The sequence below is a fragment of the Pelophylax lessonae genome (assembly GCF_965119305.1).
Source record: "Pelophylax lessonae genome assembly, chromosome: 9".
NCBI classification, from domain to species: Eukaryota; Metazoa; Chordata; class Amphibia; order Anura; family Ranidae; genus Pelophylax; species Pelophylax lessonae.
Window position 1 is genome coordinate 212,950,994 of NC_138776.1, and position 24,197 is coordinate 212,975,190.

At 39.6% G+C, this 24,197-nt stretch overlaps 1 protein-coding gene across 1 annotated transcript in view; it reads right to left on the reverse strand.

Annotated features, from left to right (window-relative positions):
* Window positions 1-23,804, reverse strand: part of LRIT1 (leucine rich repeat, Ig-like and transmembrane domains 1) — a 59,640-nt gene extending 35,836 nt beyond the window's left edge. The window contains exons 1-2 of the mRNA XM_082266799.1: window positions 23,478-23,804; window positions 12,613-13,079 (exon numbers count right to left, since the gene is read on the reverse strand). Of these exons, the coding sequence (XP_082122925.1) occupies window positions 12,613-13,079; window positions 23,478-23,599 (589 nt within the window). The 5' untranslated portion in view covers window positions 23,600-23,804. The remainder of the gene's footprint in view (window positions 1-12,612; window positions 13,080-23,477) is intronic.
* Window positions 23,805-24,197: the final 393 nt, after the last annotated feature.

Below are 24,197 nucleotides of genomic sequence, written 5' to 3' on the forward strand. Positions count from 1 at the left end.
ATCTCTTAGAATTCCGGGGCCGTCAACCCGCCGATGGCGGTCTACCAGTCGGCTGTGGGGAGAAACTCAGCCACCTTTATATCGGGCGGGTTTGGGCTCTTGTCTGAAGGCACCCAAGCTCGTCCATAGTGTTTTCTGTTGATTTCCTCCAGCCCTCCTCTTCAGTTCAAGGGACTGGATTTATGACATCATGGGGAATGGACGAGAGAGAAGGGCTGGCTGGTCAACACTAGAACAGTTACTGTAGATCTGCCACAGTAGCTTTACTGCTCTACTTGAGGCAACAGTTTTGTGCCATCCTAAGCCCCCAGTGGTGTGCCCTCCTAACTCTTCAGTAGTGTGCCGAACAATGCCCCCAGTAGTGTGACCCCAATGCCCCGAGTGGTGTTCCCTCTAGATACACATAGTGGTGTGCCCCCCTGATACTCCCAGTGGTGTGCATCCCTAAGGCCCCCAGGGGTGTGCCCCTCTGAGGCCTCCAGTGGCATGTCCCTTGACTCCCCCATAACATGCCTTCTTGACCCTCCTGTACCAGGTCTTCCTGAGCCCCCTGTACCATGGCTTTCTGATCTATACAATGCTTTCCTGAGCCCCCTATACAATGCTTTCCTGAGCCCCCCCATACAATGCCCTCCAGAGCCCCCTGTACATTGCTCTGCTGACCCCCTGTCCTGCCCACTGCCTCACTTTTCCCTGTGCACTGCCTTACCAACTACTGACCTCTGTCCACTGACCTACTTACTATTCACCTTTGCACACTGCCCTAACTACTACTAACCTCTGTACACTGCCCTACATACTACTGACCTCTGTATGCTGCAATACCTACTACTGGCCTTTGTACACTAACCTACCTACTACTGACCTCTGTACACTGCCCTACTCACTTCTGACCTCTGTAACCTACCCTACCTACTACTGACCTCTGTACACTGATCTACCTACTAACAACCTCCGTACACTGACCTACCTACTACTTATATAGGCCAGAACGCAGAGCAAAAAGCCATGCCTGAAACTAATCAAGCAAGTCTTCCCGCAATACCAAATGTTCTGCCTTCATGATGGACTCCAGCATCAGATTTCATGAGGTTACCAATTACTCCTCAGACATAACAAATTGTGAATGAAAGTGAATGCCACGTGTCTCACTGAAGCTAAATTTCAAGGTAGGCTACATTATTTTTACAACCTGCTGGCTGCTTTCTGTTGTAGAAATCCCACCTTCACCAATGTTGGATTCTTGCAGCTGTGATCTTCCAGTGACGGGTAATATAAAGTTGCCAGCAAGACATAAAACACCATTCATGGCGGAAAAAAAATGTTAACTAAACTTCAGCTGTAAAGTTTAGCAAACTGCAAATGCACTAGCAGCATAACCTATAATTACACTGGCTCCTTTCTTTTCCTCCTACAGGACTGCCATCTTCTGTGCATGAAAGCTATGGACTCCTAATAAAATCAAGATCTTTGCTGGCTGGAAATACTTCTAATAGCAGGGAAATATTTTTTTTTTAAATCTAGGGTAGAAATAGCCCCCTCAGGAGCTACTTGATTTTGCAGACCCACCTAGTCTTTCTGCTGGTGACTTGCCCTGCACCCACTCACTCACTGACCACTAATGGTGACTGACACACAGGTTTTCACTTGATCAATCTTTTGAAAATGTATTGTCTTAGTTGTCTGGGTAAAAGAGTGTTAGGGATAAAGGATACCCAAAAACAGTAGCAAAAATGTCCTCTGCGCGCTAGTATTTTTAATACCACTTACAGGCTAATGCAAATTTGGTAGGCCAGATGGACAGCTGCCTTTAATCATCTTCAGACCTTGTCATGGGCTATTTGTGGACCTTTAAGCTGTGACCAGCAATTGACTACGTAGAATGCTTCATCTTCAGCTTCCTTCTCCAGGCAGCAGACCTGAGAAGCATAAACTGAACCTCTGTGGAGATATATTTACCTCAGGCAGCAGGAAAAGGACCTTCCAATGCTACCTTGTCTCCAGAGAAAGTCTAATGGGAACAGACCCTTCTAAATGGTCTCCCTGAATATTTATTTCCTTCCTCACCATACATCACTGACATAAACCTCTCAATGATTGATCAAAAAAATTCATAAACCCACAACATCTATCTTATTACTCTGTCCTATTAGGGAAACCCCAGATGAAGTAAACAACAAGAGCTCAGGCTGGCTACAGCCTAGCTGAAACCCTTGAATTTAAATTAGGGACACTCCAGCTTATGGCAGGGTCTGTGCAATCTCCCCCCGCTCAGATTTGGGTATCCTATTTAACAAAGAGATGGGGAAGGGGTTAACTGAGTGAAAGGGAAAAGAATGGATTACAAACTGTATGTGAAATTTTACATGAAATCCAAAAAGATTGTAGTTACATATTACAAAGAGCAAAGGATTGATGTCACAAGGCCTAAACAGTCATACAGTGATTGGTACACTTATGTTACACTATCAATAACATCCTATCACAGTTTGATAGGGAAGGCATAGTCATCATTTTTCAAGTGCACTACAGATGTTATGTCCGTCTAGTTACAAATGTGTTGGTAATAGCATTACCTGCAAGAAAACAGAAAACAAACAAGAAAACTAATTCCTGAAGCCTTATTCTCATAAGAATAGCACTCCAATGAATATCAATTTTAAGGCAATACCAATGTTAGTTATTTCTTAAATGTCCATTCCTGAATGAAACTTAGTTACTACCTAGTGTTAAAAACGCATATGAACTTTCATACAAAGTTCTTTTATGCAATTTTTTTAGATTTTTTTTTTTTTTTTTTAACAATAGTGTGCACGATGCAGTTGACGGCATGAACAAAAAGAAAAAAGAACACTCCCTGGCTATCTACAAACTATTTACACACTGATGGAGCATAAAAGTCCCTGTTCAAACAACATTTCAACACCACATTTTAAAGTGACCATGAATTTGTTGCAAACACCTTGAACAATTCAAATCCTACCACTGGCAACCAGCAGAGAGCTGTCATTAGCACGGGGGAGTGACAGAAGTGGGTGGGTCGGCATATGGATGGTTTTTCTTTCATCATGATTAATGCTGGCATTAAGATGCTTATTTTTAGTTTGGGGGGGTTAATAAAATACTTGTCAAAAACGTGTGTGTTTATTTATTTATGTTAATGGGGCTTCCAGATTCTGATAAGTCCCTCCAAAAGAAGCCCTTGTTGAGGGCATGTGGAATGGTATGGTTCAGGGTGGGGGAGGGACAGCATGGCCTGCCATGGCTGCCAGGCTGAGTGCTCAGATTAAGGGTCTGCTGTGGATTTGGTGGCCCAAGGGCATTATTTTTTCACTTGAGGTTCCCCTTAAAATCGTACCCAAACCATTGGTATAAGTTAACTGGGGAGGTACCCAGTCCCCCATTTACGTTTTCCCTATTAGCCTTGAAGATGGAGAAAACTGATTTTACAGATTCGACTCCCATGGACTTAAGTGAGGATCGGATTTAGCATCCAAGCTTTTTTTATATTTGACTGAACCTCCCCAAACTGAACCCATGAGTGTTTGGGTGATCCCTGCATTCCAGTACTTAACAACTCATCTTTCAGGCAGCAGCAGATTGCAGTGGCTCCTCCCAGTTCCTAGTCTGATCACATAGTTTCCTTCCATGTAGGCACCAGGCTCTCTCACCACTAGGTCACGTAAACCAAAAAAAAAAAATGAATGCTACAATTTGCGGTTATACTTCATATCTTCTCCAACAATAAATGGCACACTTCTTTTCAGAGCCTCAAACACAGCTCATTTGTTGCCAGATAATACCTCGCAGTTAGTTGCTATAGGTTACCACAACTTAAACTGCAACTTATCTATGTATGATATAAATTTTCCAAGCCTACAACATTGCATCTTCTCTTTTTATCTAGTAGAGAACACTCCCCAACTGCATACAGAATCAAACAATGTTCTGTCTTAGGGAAACCCAACAAACCCATACAATGCAAACATTCAGTGTTCAGGCCAGCTACACAACTAAAGTCCCACAAATCATAAAACATGGTTGCCTGTTTTTCCAAATAATGTTATTTGTAGATCATACATATCGACACCAAAATGTTCAGGAAAATCATTATATGATATTTGAGCAGTTCTAATATGATCCCTGTTAGTGACCCTCTGTAAAGGGGCAGAAGAGCAATGGATATAGAATCTAAACGTATAACTGAAAGAACCACAAGTACAGATGTAGTTTGGAAATCCAGTAAGTTGGAGGCCAGCGGAAATTTTAGGTGAAGGATAGGACCTCAAGTAGTTATGGACCAGGATCAAGATCATTAATACAGAAGCTGCAGCAGCATACTACAGAAACAGTAAAGTTCTGTGATCAACAGAATATATCATGGTTGACAATCAAAAAAGAGAAGCTGTAAGGAAGAATAAAATCAGTAAAAGGAAATACTTGAGAGAAAAGACCAGGCAAATGCTCAACAAGTACAAGGCAGTGAAGATGACCAAGTCTGGGATGTTTCTGTATACTCTTGATTTTTTTTAAAAAAGAAAGACCGTAGAGAATGTCAAAACCACGATGGCATCTCACTTTTCTGGACAAAATGTATTCAAGATTTTTTAAACCAAACTTTAAAGATATTGGAATAACAATTAAGAGAGGACCAGTATGGTAGAAGTACCTAGAATGTCAAAATTACCCCACCATAAATTTAAAAAAGTATTGAGGTGACCAAAACATTTTAGACCCTTCAATTTTGTATCACAAAAAAATCATGTAAAGCCTAAATGCAGGAGTCCAGAACTTGTATTGGATGTATAGGAAGTAAATGAAAACATCAAGCTCCCAGTGAGTTATTCACAACTGCTGGAGCTCAACGAGGCATAACAAAGGTAACAGAGTATAACAATCTATTCCTGCTGGTAATTTTATAATATAACTGGATACTAACATTTTTAGGTTAAGTTGATCCAGGGAATATCTGATTGCCTCTTGGGAGATCAGGAAGGGACTTTTTTCCCTTGCTGGAGCAAATTGGATCATGCCTTTCTCTGGATCAACTGGGGGTATAGGATTGTGTATATGTGATTGTATAATTTTTTTTTTTTCTTTCACTTTTTATGGTTGAATGGACTTGTGTCTTTTTTTAACTAGACTAACTATGTAACTACGGTAAAGGTGTTGATAGATAATATCATCCTGTAACGTTCATGCGTTTTTGTTTGTGGATGGATTTACAGCTGCAGAATTATTACACTCAGTAGCCTTGTAGAGAATCTGTTGAACAACATATCCAACTCTCAGGACTTCATCACCGTGTACAGCCTGTTATATACTATATATATATCAATAGATGTTTAATGGAGGGATAGAGTATATGAGGATATAGATGAGAGACAGGCTATTGTATGGTGAGCACTAGAAGTAGTATTAGGAGAGTTGCAGGTGATGGTAAAGCAGATAGGTTCTGATGTCAAGTATAGTGCAGATGGTAAGAGAACACAGATGGAGTATACTTAGACAGAGTAACCTAGTGCAAGGATAGTTCAAGGTAGTCCCAAGAGCTAACAGTCTTATGCAGGTGATAGTGAATAGATAGATAGATAGTCTTGGTAATTGCAGTAGATGACAGTAGGAGATTGGTAGCAAGAATCCCCTGCGGGGTACTTATCACTTAGATAGGTTTAGGAATAACAGTGTCCATTGGAGAGGGGTGATCCCATAGCGAGATACGGATCACCAGCGAGGTTTCCGGCTTCAGTTCAGCAAGGAAGGTATGTCAGCAGCTCCGACTTCTCAGGCGTAGGTGCGATGAACATGTGGGTTTGAACGAGCGATGAGTGAGAGCAAACCGGCGATTGAAATAGCCGCTCATAGCGGCTCTCGGCAGTGATGTCATCCGGTCTTAAAGGTATATGCGTCCTTTGTTATACAAGATGGGACGCAATTAAGAGAGGAGAAATATGGAAACAAGGGTACCAGAGGTACCGGAACATTACACATCCACAGCTACAGTATGTGACCAAAACAAGATAGTTTATTTTAACAGCTAGCGAATGAGACCTGCCCACCATACAGCTGACCTTTAATGGTTATATCAAGCTAATAACAACACCTAAAGGAACCATTTAACACATGGAGGGAAGAACTACCACAACTAATGTGTCCATAAGCATGAAGATATCCAAAATGTATAATAATAGCTATAGATCAGTGAAGGCAGTTCATACACTTTTGAGCTGCCTTTATGGAGCAGGTAGCATTTCAAATATCTGGGGGCCACTATCAGCAAGGGTAACAGCTCTAGGGTAACTGAAGGTAGGCTATCCTAATTAGCTAGGATGGCAAGATGAGAGGGAACCTAAATATATTGAAAACAGAACATTGAGGAAGCAATACTCAACTGATATTTTCTAGAAATCAAATGAACTGACAATGTTTTTGCATCCCTTTAGCATAGCTATTTTCAGGACCCAGACTTGAACCTGGGACCTCTGCTGTGTCTGGCAATGACTCTATTTGCTGATCCACCTGGAATGCTGGACAGTTCTTGTGGAGGAATCCTTGAATGATCCTGCCTTGAATCTTAGTTTCCTTGAACCCATTGCTCCTCCCATGAACTTCCTGATTTAAGCCATGTCTCTGCATTTCCTGGTTGACAGAAAATTTTGCCTTCTCCAGCCAATATCTCGCTTGTCTCTCCTGCTGCCATCCATATCTTTGCTACTATTGGTTACTGACCTTTGGCTTGTTCCTCGACTACGCTTCTGCTAAATCCAAACCTGCAACCATTCCTTACTGACCTTTGGCTTGTTCCTTGACTACGCTTCTGCTTGATCCCTACCTGCTATATCTGCTACTGGACCCCGGCTTGCACACCTCCTGGTGGGGCAATCCTGAGGACTGCAAACTAGTACTAACATGCAGCAAAGCCCATCTCCACTTTCAGGAGCTCTGGTAAATATCGGTTAGTACTTAGACTCAGCACCTCAGGTCAACTTGTGTATCTTTCCCGCTTGTCGGTGGGTGCTGCGCTGCTGCTATAGCTACTGTCCTCCTAGCCTGACACAAGACCGTGACCACTTTAAACAGGTGGTATTAGTCAGTAATCCTTTTTTTCTCACATTGTAATCATGGCAGATCTTTGTTCGTATTCACAGCTAGAGTTTAACACTGAATAATGCTGGTATGTTGACCATTAATCAGTATTCCATCGCTTATGCTTTCAACAATAACGTTAACATGTGCTCTGCCGACTTAGAGCAAAGGAACATGTTTCATCAAATGCCATCCTAGGGTGCTGCTTATGCTTACCTTATCTTCGCTTCCCAGCTCCTTCACCTTCAAGTCACTATGGTCAGGGTTTACAAAGTGCTTAAAAAAATGTCTTTCCACCTCCATATGAAAGAAATGGGGCTCAAGAGGTTGGTTTTTCAGGCACCCAATACTGTATAATGGGAAGGTTGGTTGTTCAGGCACTTATTACTGTGCGGTATAACTGGAATCTGAAAAGTTCAACGGGGGAGCAACAGAAAAGCGAGTATTCTTTATTTTGGTGGGGGGGGGATTCAAGTGAAATGATAAAGAATTATAAAGGGCTAACTGAATTACAGCTATGTTTACATTGGCCCTATGTTTTCTGTCTCCTAATTAGTTCTTTACTTATTGTGATCCCATAAAAAGAAATTTACCATTTAGAGCTACTGCATATATCTACCTGCCAACTCCAAAACCCCTGCCAGGTGCCAATGCTAGAAGCTGAGTCCATGAAGCTTAATATCACAAATTTCAAGGAGAAGTAGAAGATCAAGTTCAGCTCAGTCCTCCTGTATGCTACACCCCCCTAACACATTTTACCCTCCCTTGGGCCTAATCGTGGAGGTGGGATTGAGAGTGTACATCAAGGTTATATGCATCATCAATTGTGGATGGTAAAGAATAGGATGCAGCTGAGTAAATTAAATAGTTCTTTACCCATTTTCAAACATGTTTTCTCTTGTCCTTTTATCTTCTAGGCCTTTATCATGATTCCTGAATATGGGTGTAACGTTTTACAAAAGATGAACTTATCCTTTAATCGCTAATAACATTAGAATTACAAGTTTATGTTTTTGAACTCCCTGAATCCTAAGGGGCAACACACTCACAGGCACTGAAAAAAACAGTTTGAGAAGTATAGCAAGACTAATATTTTTTATAATTATTCACAAAACTATTCCGATTTTTGCAGTACAAACGCTACTTGAAAGCGTACTTCAAAAGAAAGAAGCATAAAAGTGGACCTTTGCTCAAATAGTAACTAGTGATGTCGCGAACCTAAAATTCGCCGTTCGCGAACGGCGAACGCGAACATCGGCAAATGTTCGCGAACCGGCGAACCGGGCGAACCGACAAGGAGTCACTGCTCAAGGTGGTGTAATTGCCTGATGACTCACACAGGTGCATGCCCCGGCTCGCCTCCGTGAAAACTTGATAAAAGAAAAGGAATTGGCAGCACTCCAGGTTGAGTCAAAATCCAGGTTTATTGACTGGACATCCAAATATGACAATCGTGACAAGGTAGACGCGTTTCACACACTGACTGTGTGCTTAATCACAAACAAAAAATATGACAAAGAAGACCCAGGACAGTTAGAATCCTATATCAGGCAAGAACGGAACAACATTAATTTCCCTAAACTCTAGCAACTGGACTCCTCAGTAGTGATGTCGCGAACCTAAAATTCGCCGTTCGCAAACGGCGAACGCGAACATCGGCAAATGTTCGCGAACCGGGCGAACCGCCATAGACTTTAATAGGCAGGCGAATTTTAAAACCCACAGGGACTCTTTATGGCCACAATAGTAATGGAAAAGTTGTTTCAAGGGGACAAACACCTGGACTGTGGCATGCCGGAGAGGGATCACACAAAAAAAAGTTCTTAAAAATTGTAATTTTTTTGATAGAGAGCCAATTATTGGAAAAATTAAAAAAAATAAAAAATAAAAAATTTCTTTGGATTTAGCATCTGGGGGGGTCTAAAAAGTGTACCTGTGAAGTTTCAGCTCTGTAGCATGTCCAGAACCAGAAAAAAAATAGAATTAGGGTTAGGGTTATTTTTATGGCTAGGCTTAGAGGGTTAGGGTTAAGGTTAGAGGGTTAGGGTTATGGTTAAAGGGTTAGGGTTAGGTTTAGTGTTAGGGGCTAGGGTTAGGGTTACGGTGAGATACTTAGGGTTAGAGTTAGTAGCCCTACCCCTACCCCTCTAACTCTAACCCTCTAACCCTAAGCACTAAAAATAACCCTAACCTTAGCCCTGACCCTAGCCCTAACCCTAACCCTAACCCTAGCCCTAACCCTAATTCTATTTTTTTTCTTGTTCTGGACATGCTACAGAGAAACTTCACAGGTACACTTTTTAGACCCCCCAGACAATAAATCCAAAGAAATTTTTTTTTTTAAGTTTTTTTTTTTTTTTTAAGTTTTCCAATAATTTTCTCTCTATCAAAAATGACAATTTTTAAGAACTTTTTTTGTGTGATTTAGTGTATAGGGGGTCTAAAAAGTGTACCTGTGAAGTTTCAGCTCTGTAGCATGTCCAGAACCAGAAAAAAAAGATAATTTTTCAGTAGAGCAGGGATGGTGGGAACCCCTTTTACACCTATATGAATTTTTTTTTCTGGTTCTGGACATGCTACATATATATATATATATATATATATATATATATATATATATATATATATTAAAAAAATACTCAAATACCAGCCCTCAAAGGGGCTTTTGGGGACAATATATATATATATATATATATATATATATATATATATATATATATATATATATATATATCACAGAACCAAAAAAATTACACAAATACCAGCCCACAAAAGGGCTTTTGGGGACAATAGATATATATATATATATATATATATATATATATATATATATATATATATATATATATATATCACAGAACAATAAAAAATTACACAAATACCAGCCCTCAAAAGGGCTTTTGGGGACAATATATATATATATATATATATATATATATATATATATCCAAAAAAAACCTCAAATACCAGCCCTAGGAAGGGCTTTTTGGGGTGCTGTCCTTACAGCAGGAGTGTACCAAGAACACTGGCTAACAAGACCGGGAACTGTCCCCAGCTATAACAACAGCAGCAGCACCAGCACTTTCCCTGCTCTCAGTAACACAGAAATGATCTAAAATGGATGCTGCCCTTGCTTATTTATAGGAGGTGGGAGGGTGTGGGAGGGAGGTATGCTGATTGGCCTGGAATGTGTCTGCTGACTGTGATGTTCAGGGTAAAGTTTGCCTCAATGATGATGTATAGGAGGCGGACCGAACACCGCATATGTTCGCCCGCAGCGGCGAACGCGAACATGCGAAGTTCGCCGGGAAATGTTCGCCGGCGAACAGTTCTATACATCTCTAATAGTAACATAAAAAAATGTTAACAGTGTTGCTTGAATAGACAAATATAGAGTAACAGATGGGCTCAAACACCTGGTGAAAATGTTGCTCGTGGTCCTGCTCACATTCCTGAAGGCCAAAGCAATTGTTCAAGTAATCTTTGTGGAAGGAATGCATCAAAATTAAAATTATCTGATCCTCTCCTGTAGTTAACATCATATGATCAAGAACACCTAGAATGTTAGATATGTGATCAGCACTAAAGCAGGTGCTCAATGTCAAAACTACAACAATGATCCCCTGTGCATGAGTGAGATAACCAGATGGAACAATAGCTCCTTAGCAAAGATCGGGGGTTGTCCTCAGAACACTGTAAAGATAGATGAAAGAAAGAGCACGCACTTGCCTAGTTATCCCACAAATTATATTTAAAATAAAATAAAATAATCACAAATATAGGTAGTATTATCGCTCATTAGGTAACTCAATTTGGTTGCACTCTCCCAAACTCTCCAAACTCTCAAGCCTAGGGGAGACCTCAACGGGGTCCCTGCTGGCTAACTTGTTTCGAAGGCATGTCCTTCTTCATCAATTACTGTTTGGCTCTGAAGAATAGAGATGGACGAACATCGGTCGGGGCGGTTCGCGAACGTCAGCCGCAAATTTTCTCAAAAGTCCGCGAACCACAAGTTCACGGCGGGCCCCATTGACTTTAATGGGAGGCGAACTTTAAAAACCTTTAGGTCATATTTGCAGCCACAAAAGACGTACTAGCTGTGCACAAATAGTCCCAGCACATGGACAATGTCATAACAGAAGTATTGCAATTGGAAAAGTTGCCCTAAATTTTTTTTTTTTTTTACAGCAAAAAATTATTATTTCGTTTTTTTCATTAATCAGCCAGAACTGACAGCAGCCGGTAAATACATGTCAAATACATATAGGGTCCATTCACACATCTGTAAAATGGGTCCGCATCCATTCCACAATTTCTAGGAACCTTTACAGACCCACTGGTCTATCACACCAATTGTTCAAAAAATTGGCCAGTGAGTTTGGCACTGTGTGTATCAGACTTAACACAACAAAAGAGGCAATATTGTTGCAGGACACAAATACACTTGTAAAAGTATACTCAGATAACACCCCACTTCAATATGTGGTATTGGGGGGGGGGGGCACAGGTCTATCACACTAGTTATAATACATTAAAAGTGCTTTTGTCACTGTTTGTAGTATTGCTGCAGCAACGCTCAGTCATCATACCTGTCACAATGCTGCACAGTGCACACAATACTAACCCACTATAATATGCTCTCTACAAAGTATATTATATCGTGGATTAACCCCCTCACCCCCCCTATATAGTGCACTGCACACCAATACCAAAAAAATTGCAGCCCTTTAAATGACTTTTGTGGACATTAACAGAGAGATTTGTGTCACTGCTGCCGATCTCTAACTGCCCCTAAAGCACAGACTGGATACCTGTCCCTAACCTGAAAAGAGACTGTAGTAGACCTATACTGAAATACCAGCCCTGAAAAGGACTTTTGTGAATGTTAACAGACTTTTCGCAAATTTGTGAACAAGCAAAATTTGCCGCGAACAGACCGCCGGCGAACCGCAAGGCCATCTCTACTGAAGAAGAAGGACATGCGTTAGCCTGCAGGGACCCTGGTGAGGCCCCCCCCCCCCTATGCTCGAGTGTTTGGAGAGTGCAAAGTGAGTTGCCTGATGAGCACTACTAGCTTACACTACCTATGTTTGTGAGTAGTACCTATTTATTTTATGTGCCCTCATTCTTTCATCTATCTGTACAATGTCAAAGGTTTGTAAAATATACAAAAACCATCAGCGCTTAAAGTCACAATAAAGGAGAGAAAAGTCCATGGTGTTCATATGATGACTAAAAAAAATTGGAACAGGTGAATAACAGACTCTGGCAACTTCTGGTAGATCTGGGAAAGATCCCTCATAGACATGCAAAGAAAGAAAAGAGCAGAGTGTCAAGTGTAACCTGGCGCCCTGTTGTTCTCTTTCTTTGCACTGAAGCAGGTGTAGACCATCATTTTCTCCAGGAAATGTTTGCATTTCAGCACTTTTGAATTACCCAAACAGCAAGAATTTTAAAATATCCTTGTAAGAACAGTTTCTTTTCCGTCCCTTTTAAGCAATATTTTCATATAGAGACAGTACTTACCAAGGATTAACGTAGAGTGATCACCGGAAAAATATGATGCCGAGTGGAGGTTTAGCCAGGATGCAATCAGTTCCTGAGGGAGTGTAACTAGTTTATTACTAGACAGATCCAAGTAAGTAATGTTCTTTATAAAACGTGCAGCATCTTTAGGTATTGATGACAATTCATTATTGTGTAAGTCTAACAGCCTTAATCGGGGTGTACTGGCTAGGGCTTCCCATGGAAAAGATGCAAGGTCATTGCCATCCAGTCTAAGTTCTTGCAACTTGCGCAAGCCTCGCAACGTCACTACACTCAGGCTTAAAATTGAATTATAGGGCATCCAGAGAAACTCCAGGCTTGAGAGTAGATGGAAAGCATCTCCTTGCACACGCCTGATAGATGTCTTTTCTATTCGAAGTTTAAATGTGTCTGTTGGAATATTTACTGGTGTTAAAGTCATCTCCGGATCATTACAAAGCACTGCCCTGTTTTGGAAAAAAAAACAAAAAAATACTAAATCATATGTTACATCACTATAAATATTAGGTTAGAACCATGCGCAATTAAATTATGTATTTCTAGTTTACATTTTTCTATAATAGGTTAGTCAAGTTTTGCCCAAGACAGAGCTTATACCTCATACAGGTTAATAAATGTTCAAAAGCAGATATGTTTGTAATTTTTTGGATAAATACTGAAAATTATATAAATCGAATTATAAAATATACAAAATATACAGTATCTTAAATGTAAACTCCAGTAAAATCTGAAAACCTTGAGATGCATACAGGAAGCACAGTATTTAAAGCCTGTAAACCACATCACTACCATCTATTATAAGCATTAAAGCTGAATTTTAGGTATTATTTTTAATGAAAAATGACATGGCTTGGACCAGTGTTAGTATTCATATCAAACACCTGACTAATCCCTGTGTACTCTGCGAATCAGTAGTTTCTGCTACCACAGCAGTGAAAGTAGTAGTCCTTCAGATCCAATGCAGAGCAGTTGCCCTCTCTGCATAGTAACCACAAGGAGTTGCTCCCTCAGCACTGTAGCAATGAATAGAGATACACTCTGGAAAGCAGTACATCATTCTTTGCATGCACATGCATGGACTATCCCTTTCACATGTCACCTTGCTGGCCCTGAGTGTAAGCATGCCTGCAGTGAATGCTGAACCACATAGCACCATCTGTCACTATCCTGCTATATTTTATTCATAGCTACATAGTTAGGTTGAAATAAGACTCTAATCCATCTATTTCAACCAATAAAATAAATTAAAAAAGCACAGAAATAGAAATGCAAAATAAAAATCATTCCTTTTAGGGGAAGAACAGCATATCTAGGAAACATCTAGTGGCAAGACTTTTAACAACACAGCACACAGACACTTAAAGCCTTTAAGTCAAACTTTATTGTGGATTGTCCACATTGGTCACTGATGGATGCATGCATGCAATATCAGGTTTACAAAGTTTGGAGGAGTGCAGTAGGTGGACAAGGTTTCATTGAAACATTACAGGACAGCAGCCGGTGGATGCAGGCTCTCCATGATATAGGAAACCCCATGCTATATTTCTGCAAAGAAAATATATATATTTTTTGAATGGTGACTCCATCATCAGGATTCTCTCTCCTGGACATTATGAAATGTTTTCTGAACAGGCCTACCCTAAAAACCGGGGCTCCCTAAGGCTTGATTCTGAGTTACCCTTTCTTTTTCCAGGGGGATTCACCTTCACTTAATTGTCTTCTCTTGCTTCACCTTGGAACCTGGTAGCACATCATGCCTTTAAGCCTATACATTGTGTTATGCAATCATATTTTGCCCAGATCCCTTAACCACTTAAGCCCCGGAAGATTTTACCCCCTTCCTGACCAGGGGGTACTTTGCGATTCGGCACTGCGTGACTTTAACGGACAATTGCGCGGTCGTGCGACGTGCTACCTATGTTTGGTAAAAAAAAATCACAATAAGCATATTTTGATTGGTTTGCGCAAAGGTTATTGCGTTTACTAACTAAGGGAAAGATTTTTGTCATTTTTGTTGTTCGGGTCCGCCGGTCACATGCGCGGGCTTCCTCTGGTACGAGCGGGGGTGGGAGCGCGCCTCCGGCGGCGCACGCTCGCCCCCTATTCGCTCCCAGGCTAGTGACGTACAGGTACTGATAAAGAGAGGTGACCAGCGCTACGGATTTCAAAATATGAAAAAAGAGGGGTGGAAAAACACACAAACAAAATAATAGAATAATAAGGTGTAAGCTGCCCCAATCAAACCTTAGATGAAGGTGAAAGTGATAAATAAAAATGTGACGATTGGTGTTGGCGCTACCTTTATAAGTACCCCAGGGCAGAGTCTCCGACGTCATACGTCACTTCCAGTTGTCGGCCGTGGAACGCGGAAGCATCCCGGCGCACACTGTATTCTGATCTTGATCATCTCACGAGTGAGTTATCTACGCCTTGCTTTATGCTATGTATGATTTTACTATTCACTATGGGGTTTCTTCTTCTGTGAGCATCTAGGCCTTCCGCCATCGGCTATTGATTGCATCATATTTCGAAGGGGAACCCCTCATCATCATACAGGTTGTATTTGCAAAACGCCACCTAGTGGCCACTACGGACTTTACACACAAAGTCTTTTTCAGTTTATTATCACACTTTGTGTGGCACGTTTATTTACTTATCACCAAGTCATTTTACACAATTTGTGGTAGTGGGTTCATCACACTCACGGTATTTGTTTACTGCACTGTTTGAGATTTAATTTGATCTTCATGTAAATAAACACTTTGATTTGCATTCCTGACTATCATTTTACAATACTATTTGGCACATTTCACTATTTGTGGGTCTTCACACTCTTTTATCCCCACTCACGTTATCTGGGGTACTTATAAAGGTAGCGCCAACACCAATCGTCACATTTTTATTTATCACGTACAGGTACGTCACTTTGCCTGGGAGGGGCTATAGTCGGGCGGCGGTCGGCAAGTGGTTAAGAAACTCGAAAGGGGTTTGAGGTTTCAGGTGCAATTTTATGAAATATCCCTACTTCAATGTTGAATGTTTTGTGGCTTTTATCTGATATGTGGCAATAATGTTTAAGTGTATGTAATACACTTTGTTATTTTATATATATACAGTATCTCACAAAAGTGAGTACACCTCTCACATTTTTGTAAATATTTTAACATACCTTTTCATGTGACAACACTAAAGAAATGACACTTTGCTACAATGTAAAGTAGTGAGTGTACAACGTGTATAACAGTGTAAATTTGCTGTCCCCTCAAAATAACTCAACACACAGCCATTAATGTCTAAACCACTGTCAACAAAAGTGAGTACACAAAATTCCAAATTGGGCCAATTAGCCATTTTCCCTCACGGTGTCATGTGAATCGTTAGTGTAACAAGGTCTCAGGTGTGAATGGGGAGCAGGTGTGTTAAATTTGGTGTTATCGCTCTCACTCTCTCATATTGGTCACTGGAAATTCAACATGGCACCTCATGGCAAAGAACTCTGAGGATCTAAAAAAAAAAAAATTGGTGCTCTACATAAAGATAGCCAAGGCTACAAGAAGATTGCCAAGACCCTGAAACTGATCTGCAGCAAGGTGGCCAAAACCATACAGCGGTTTACCAGGACAGGTTCCACTCAGAACAGGCCTCGCCATGGTCGACCAAAGAAGTTGAGTGCATGTGCTCAGCGTCAAATCCAGAGGTTGTCTTTGGGAAATAGACATTTTAAGTGCCGCCAGCATTGCTGCCAAGGTTGAAGGGGTGGGGGGGTCAGCCTGTCAGTGCTCAGACCATACGCCGCACACTGCATCAAAGTGGTCTGCATGGCTGTCATCCCAGAAAGATGCCTCTTCTAAAGATGATGCACAAGAAAGCCTGCAAACAGTTTTCTGAAGACAAGCAGACTAAGGACATGAATTAATGGAGCCATGTCCTGTGGTCTGATGAGACCAAGATAAACATATTTGTTTCAGATGGTGTCAAGCGTGTGTGGCGACAACCAGGTGAGAAGTACAAAGACAAGTATGTCTTGCCTACAGTCAAGCAAGGTGGTGGGAGTGTCATGGTCTGGGGCTGCATGGGTGCTGGTGGCACTGGGAAGCTACAGTTCATTGAGGGAACCATGAATGCCAACATGTACTATGACATACTGAAGCAGAGCATGATCCCCTCCCTTTGGAGACTGGGCCTCAGAGCAGTATTCCAACATGATAACGACCCAAAACACACCTCTAAGTCGACTATTGCTTTGTGAAAGGAGCTGAGGGTAAAGGTGATGGACTGGTCAAGCATGTCTCCAGACCTAAACCCTATTGATCATCTGTTGGGCATCCTCAAATGGAAGGTGGAGGAGCGCAAGGTCTCTAACATCCACCAGCTCTGTGATGTCATTATGGAGGAGTGAAAGAGGACTCCAGTGGCAACCTCTGATGAGCTCCATGCCCAAGAGGGTTAAGGCAGTGCTGGAAAATAATGGTGACCACACAAAATATTAACACTTTGGACCCAATTTGGACATTTTCACTTAGGGGTGTACTCACTTTTGTTACCAGTGGTTTAGACATTAATGGCTGTATGTTGAGTTATCTTGAGGGGACATCAAATGTACACTGTACACTCACTACTTTACATTGTAGCAAAGTGTAATTTTTTAGTGTTGTCACATAAAAAGATATAATAAAATATTTACAAAAATGTAAATAATGTGTTGCCTCTTAACAAGGTATGTGGTTCTTGGGGTATCAACCAACACCGAAAACTATTTACAGATCAGCAGCACTGTGTTTCAACAAAACATTAATCGTGTTTTCTTTTTAGTATTTTTTTTTTTTTTTTATGGCACTCATTTATGCCTTAGCAAACAAAATGTCATTCAGTTAGGATTTACTTCAGGCATTGCTGTGGTGCATAAATCCACCCCAGGTTATTTTGACTTTACTCTAGTGATCCTGGAACACATGTTGGAAATGCTAAAAAGGTGCTCCCTACTGTAACTCAAACAAAGAAAATCTGATACAAGAAATGCCATTACTGAGAGGTTTCTCATAGCCACCAAATAGATTCAAACCTTCATTAAAATGCTGAATGTGGTTGTAATGCAGGATGGTAAGTGGAAGTTACACAATACAGACATTGGAAGTACACTTCTTCTTGCTCTCTGCATGTGTTTATTCTGCAACTGATTACCCAGGACTTACATTAAAGGAAATCTATAACATTTTATAATTTTAGTGAAGGTTTAAAACTGGTGTCTTTTCACTTTGTTTTACAAAAAAATGTATTACTTCACATAGGATTCCCAAAGTACAATGGGTTTTACAGATAAAACCGCAGTTAGGTACCTTGACTCTTAGTCAAAACCTCAATCAGAGGAAAAGAGAAGAGGATAAACCACTTCTCTGAGGCATCCACTTGTGTATATACAGTACATATTTAAAACTGATTGAATTAACGAATTTAAGTTAAGTCCAATGATGTGTATGCCACCTCCTGGACTTATCTTTATTTTTTATACCTGACAGGTTTATGGAGCTCCTGGAAGAGACACCAGGGCTGTGGGAGGAGAAAATTGCATGCAACAGCTTATGCCTGCCCATCCCCTCTGATGCTCATTAACAGGTGCCTTTGTATTTTGTGAATGAGTTCACATAATGCAAACGCTTCTGTGATTCCGCAGAAGGAGGGGGTGGGCATAGCAGCTGCACTGACTCTATACTTGAAGGAGCTGATTCCAGAGCATCCAGCATCAAAGCTCCAGAAACTATCATCCTGGAGCACAATAAACCTGTCAGATGTACATTAAATAGATAAGTCTACAAAGTGGCAAAGAAGCTGACATTGACCGCTTTTATGAGGATCTACAATAACTTTTAGAACTAACTCCATAAAAAGATATCCTTCTCATAATGGGAAATTGGAATGCTAAAGTAGGAAGTCAAAGGCATATCTAAAATAACAGGTTAATATGGTCTTAAAGTACAAAATGAAGCAGGGCGAAGGCTTATAGAGTTTTGTCAAGAAAACACACTCATAATAACAAGCACTTAAATAAAAGACACTTCCTGCTGACACTACCAATTGTGGAAGCATCGTTCTGACAGTAAAGAACCCCCCCCCCCCCCTACGCAATTTATGGTTAAACTGCTTCTCCTCCAAATTCCTTGAGTGGCTGTGTGTCTTCTCCTTTGAGGTATTTGTATATCTCTATCATATCTCCTCTCAAGCATCTCTTCTCCAGGGAGTGTAAAAGTGTAATGCTTGTAGTCATTCCTTGTAACTGAGGTGCACCAACATTAGTTTTGTTGCTCTTCTCTGGACTCTCTCCAGTTCCAGCACATCCTTCCTGAGGACTGGTGACCAGAACTGGGTGGCATACTCAAGATGTTGCTGGACTAGAGTTTTGTAAAGTGATATATTTAAAGTTTTAAATTGAGCAAATACCCCTTTTAATGCATGCTAATATTCTGCTTGCTTTGCTTGCTGCAGCTTTACATTGCTTGGAATTCCTGAGCCTGTGATCTGCTAGGACTCTCACATATTTTTCCATCATGGTGTCACTCAAAGGTTCTCCCCCTAGCAAGTAGCAAGTAAACCAGGTTTCTAATATTCCCATAAAGTCAAAATCCTCCACATGTATCAGCAGCTCCAGTTCTTCTATTTTATTAGCTAGGCTTCTGGCATTTGTGTATATAGCTCTAAATTTGGACGGGTGCATACTATTTTCTCCTTAGTTGTTCTGAGGCTGCAATTGTATTCTGCCAACCTATTCATCTTGGGTTTAGATTTTCTAGGTACGCTACTGCTAATGCCCCCAATAGCATCCTCTGTCCTACAATCGCTTCCTCGGATCCCCCTCCCCCACCTCTAACTTTTTGGCCACCTTCTCTCCCAACAGAACTGCACCCTTCTCAGTTATGTGCAGTCCATCTCTATTACAGAGAGGGTAACAAACTGATTATTAGTGTATTTTCTTTTTATGCATTTCACTAACTAAAGGAAGAGGTATAAGGGGTACATGCATTGATTTTAATATGTGGGATATACCTACATGGCGATGATTATCTGGCATTTCATTAATACTAAGTGTTTTTAAGTTCTAATGTGTGGTGGTTCATTCTCTAAGAGCCCTTTTCAGTATGTAGACCATTAGCAAACAACAACTTCAACAACTTCCAACCTATCAAACTATCATTTGAAGAGATCAAGGTAAACTTTCATTAACAATTTTAAATATTATCACTCATATAGCAGCAGTAATAGTAGTTTGCTTTGACCCAGTTGTTCATTTTTATGACCAAAAGCTGATTGAATGCATTAGTATTCAGAAAGTTTTTTTATAAATTTGTGTGTAGAAACCCTTCCCCAATACATGAAGAACCACCCCTGTTGTACATACCAAGACGAACCTTGACATGCAGAAAAAACATCAACAGTAGCTATGCTACCCCACCCATTCTAAGACAACTCTCCAATTTCTTTACGAATAAAAAATTACCCTCTTCCAACATTGTATGCTTTCCTCTAGTTTCCAGCCGATGAAGCATTGAAGTACTTGTGTAGAATATACAATCTGTAGGTTTGCAATGGCTTTACACAGAGGCGACAGCTCTTACTACCCCTTACATATGAGTAAACAGATACTGAAGGAACTCATGTAAAAGAACCAGGTTCCAATCTATGTTGTCAATCCCCTGGGCTTCAAATAGGAGTGTCTCATTGATTATAAAGTACATGCAATCGCTAACTGTAAAAAGGAAAATTTCTTCAGACTGTATACTGAATGTGTTTCCGCTTTTTAAAATGTACAGTTTTAGCAAAGTATAACAGTTATTAAATGTGAAAAAAATGAACACTGCTGGCATACAATTTCTAAACCTTACACTAAATGTACTGGGCTAAGGGCCCAAACAGCTGTAGAGCAAAGTCCAAATGGGTTAATAGCAATCAGAATTAATGGCATCTTAGGCTGGTTTGACCTTCTCTTCTGCTGCCCTAATGTAAATAAATGAATTTGCTTTTAATTGCAATAAGTTGTTTAGTTGCAGCTGATTGCATTACCAACTGGCTCACGTGCCCATGATTTTATCTTCTTGTAAAGCCATCTGTAGCCTGTACTAATAAAATTGGCAGATGATTAAATATACACTTGATGTCAGAGATACCTAGGTGTTCATTGTATGTGTAGTGGACTACTGTATCAAAAAGAATAGTTATCTTAATATCAAATATTAAAAATGTTGTTTTTATATTTTTATCCCAAAACAGTATATTTATAACTGTATACCTAGGATATACATATGGTTTTGATTACTATAGCTTTTTTAGAATAACTACACTGCTTATCTAACTGCATGGACCCTGAAAATGAAAAGGAATCTATTGCCAACGTAACTGCTCTAGAATGAGCCAAATTGTATTGCAAAACTAATAATAAACTAAAAAACCTAATGTTGTATTGGGGTTTATTATTTTTTAGTGACACATTTTAGTGTATTTATTAACATTACTCATTGTGAATGGCACTGTAACACACGACTGTTTTATTTTTGATCTATTGTAGTGCATTAGGTAGCCCCTTCAAATGAACAACAGACTATCCTGATGTGAATGAGCCCTAATAGTATTTAAAAACAATAATATTAAAATATTTAAAGCATGTACTATAGCTTACGAACCTAGGCTATTCAGATCATGGATATGAAAAAAAAAAACTATTCCAAATCAGTATATCCAGAGATATAGTCATCTGATTTCATAGGCACATCTTAATGTGTCCTATAAAGGTTACTTTTGGCTCTGTCCCATTCTGCCCCTCAAGCCTACCTATTGGTCAAAAAGTCTGACACTTTGCAGTGAGAAAGAGGTTGGGTCATGACCAAAACCACCAGGGAAAATTGAGATCTGCATATAAATTCTGCAAGATCTCTCATTGTGAGGTGTAGTTTATAGTGAAGGTACACCCTTGATTAGCATTTTCATTATAATGCTTAATATGACTAGTGATAGACTTGACACAGGTTTTTCTTAATTGCAAAATATTCTATTTCTGATTGAGCATCAGTTATTTAGTATTTTACATCGTTATATAGCTGGTCTGGTAGAAGAAAGTCCATATAGTTCAATCAATAAAAAAAAATAAAGAAATAGAATGAATAACTAGAAAACCTCCATATACAGATAACTAAACCTATTTTTTCCAAATTACATTAAAAATATTTAAAGCATATGTAAAACTAAAACCTTTTTTTTTTTCTTCATTTTGGATAGAGTGGGAAAAAGTGTGAGCCATTGTCTAATTTGTATTGCTGGCTGTGTCCCCTCTGGGGAAATTTACCATCTCTATTTGTCCTGGTGACCATTGTCAAAAAATGTTAATAGTTAATACATTTTATAGTTGTCAACAAAACAGGGGATGATTGTAAATCTTCAAATTATTATTTTATTTTTTAACAACCATAAAAAAATCCCCACTATAACATTGGCAGAAAAAATGGACTAACAGGGGTTTTAAGATATTTAGGCTGTCAATGCATAGTCCAGTAATAGCATGGAATGTGATATACTGAATCATCATTTGTAACGTATGAAAGCTAATCTTTTACTTTTCTGTAAAGACTTTCCCCATACATGTTTTTCTGTCTGAACTGAGAAGAATATTCCAGCAGGTGCAGTGCAGAAAAGAAGTGAGAGAGGATAGACTGATTTATCGCTGTGTATAACTTTTGGTGAGACAATGGCCCTCTACAGCCAGTTTAAAGTGGACAGCGAAATTGATGTTAGACATTCATTAATTTACTAATTACTGAACTATTTTTTTTTTTTTTTTATCAGATTACAATTACTTGTATTAGGGAATCTCAAAAGCAAGAATGGCAATACATTCAGAGGACACTCCTATTTTCTAGTAGGAATAACAACTAATGGCCAAGAGTAACCAATTTTGGCTTATAGACTTTGTCTACCAGGAGCAATCTGCCAGAGGTCTTCTGTGGTGCCCTTCCTCCTGAAATCACCAGAATCAGGCACCATCATCTTACTTCTATGGGTTAATTTAGCCTAAAAAACATAGGTACATAGGTGATTGGTGCAATTTACTTGCAAAAATTATATGTGATGTCATTTGTTTACAAGGATTTAACTTTTCTAAACAAATCATCCAAAGACAATACTAAACCAACTATAAAGTAGCTTTATAGCTATAAACAAGAAAATCATCCAAAGACAATACTAAACCAACTATAAAGTAGCTTTATAGCTATAAACAAGAAAATCAACCAAAGACAATACTAAACCAACTATAAAGTAGCTTTATAGCTATAAACAAGAAAATGTATTACGAATAGAGAGTACAATTATTTAAAATAATTAACATAGACACTGAGAAGTCATTTTTTTCTGCTGTGTTAGAGAACAAAAGACAGAACAATGTATTTTATCTTCAAATATGCATTCAAATTGTTATTTTTTTTTTTAGAAAAATAAATTAATGAAGCTGCCAGAGTTGGTTTGTAAAATACATTATGATTTAAATTCCTTTAAAAAATGGCTTCCTTTTTTACAAAACATATTCAGGCAAATCTGCATCAGTTTTTTTCAAAGAGTATGCACCAATTTTTTATGTATATCTAGAGTATTATAATTCTGCAGTCTCTGAGCAGTGCAGTAGGCATTCAATGGTTTCTTTAAAATCTGATTACAATGTGCTCAGAAGTTAATCCTTCGAACACAGGAAACAACACCATACCGTGAATGGATAGGAATAACATACATAAATTATAATGATTACACATGATGTACTGAAAGATGACAAAGTGATTGTCAGTAGTGTGGGAATACAAATATTGACATACCTAGACTTTGATCCATCGCCGAGTGAGTGAAAAGTGCAGCTGCACTGAGATGGACAGGCGAAGCAAAAGAAAGGAAGGCCTCCAAACACTAGGCAACCAAAGATGACCAGCAAAATACACATGGTGAACTAACCATCGGTTACCCCACAATGCACAGGTCGAGATCCACAGGCAGTAACGTGTCACATTTTGTTAAGAGTCTTCTGCTTTCAGTCACGGAGTGTTGCTTTAGCTGCAGCTCAGTCCATCAGATAAAATAGGATAGGGGATTAGTGAAGGGACTTGCTTATTTTCCTGTCGCTGCCTATTGCTTCCTGAAATGTCATAGGAAAGCGTACTCTTAAGCTGCTGCAGAGGAATGACACTAAATTACCCATGGCCAATTGGGAAAATGACAGCAGGCAGCTTCCACTGATACAAAGATTCAAGACAGAAAAGCTACTAGGTAATTTCAAAATGAAACTTTATTACCAAAGGGATCTAGCTTTAGCTCGGGGTTTACACTACTAATGTAATGTTATTTACTACTATGAGTTACCAGAAAGAATACAATACATAACAGGTTTAAACAGCTACAATGAATAAATAATCTCTTTAAATGATAATACTTAAAGGGCAGTTTCTTTAGTAGTAGCGCCTGGGTTCTTTTTGAGCTGTATACGATAGTTTTCACATGAAGATTCCATTTGCTAGATGCTTGTTATGTCTCAGAATTGTTTG